Below are 297 nucleotides of genomic sequence, written 5' to 3'. Positions count from 1 at the left end.
GCACACACAAACTCACCTCAGCCCGTCTCCTCAGCGGGGGCTCCGCCATTGCCCTCTGTGGGCTGAGCCGGGCGGGAGCAGAAGTCGCTGCAGGAATGGCGGTCCCTGTCCCGGCCCTGGCGCGGGTTCCTGTGGCGACTCCGAGCGTCAATCCCACGTAGGAGCTGTGAGCACCACTGGCGGCTCCGACGATTGGTTGTGTCGCTGGGAGCACCACTCTCCGGCCTTCTCCACGGACGGCGGACACCTTAAACCTCACCGCCTGAGACAAAAATCTGAGAAGATGAAATCGGGCTA

General features: G+C 63.6%; 1 protein-coding gene across 1 annotated transcript in view; it reads right to left on the bottom strand.

Moving 5' to 3' along the window:
• Nucleotides 1-49, bottom strand: part of LOC102754479 (zinc finger protein 883-like) — a 15,881-nt gene extending 15,832 nt beyond the window's left edge. The window contains exon 1 of the mRNA XM_015570933.1: nt 17-49. Within this exon, the coding sequence (XP_015426419.1) occupies nt 17-49 (33 nt within the window). The remainder of the gene's footprint in view (nt 1-16) is intronic.
• Nucleotides 50-297: the final 248 nt, after the last annotated feature.

Source organism: Myotis davidii, unplaced genomic scaffold, assembly GCF_000327345.1.
Source record: "Myotis davidii unplaced genomic scaffold, ASM32734v1 scaffold2128, whole genome shotgun sequence".
NCBI classification, from domain to species: Eukaryota; Metazoa; Chordata; class Mammalia; order Chiroptera; family Vespertilionidae; genus Myotis; species Myotis davidii.
The sequence above is the reverse complement of the archived record's forward strand: the minus strand, read 5'-3'. Positions and strand labels throughout refer to the sequence as shown.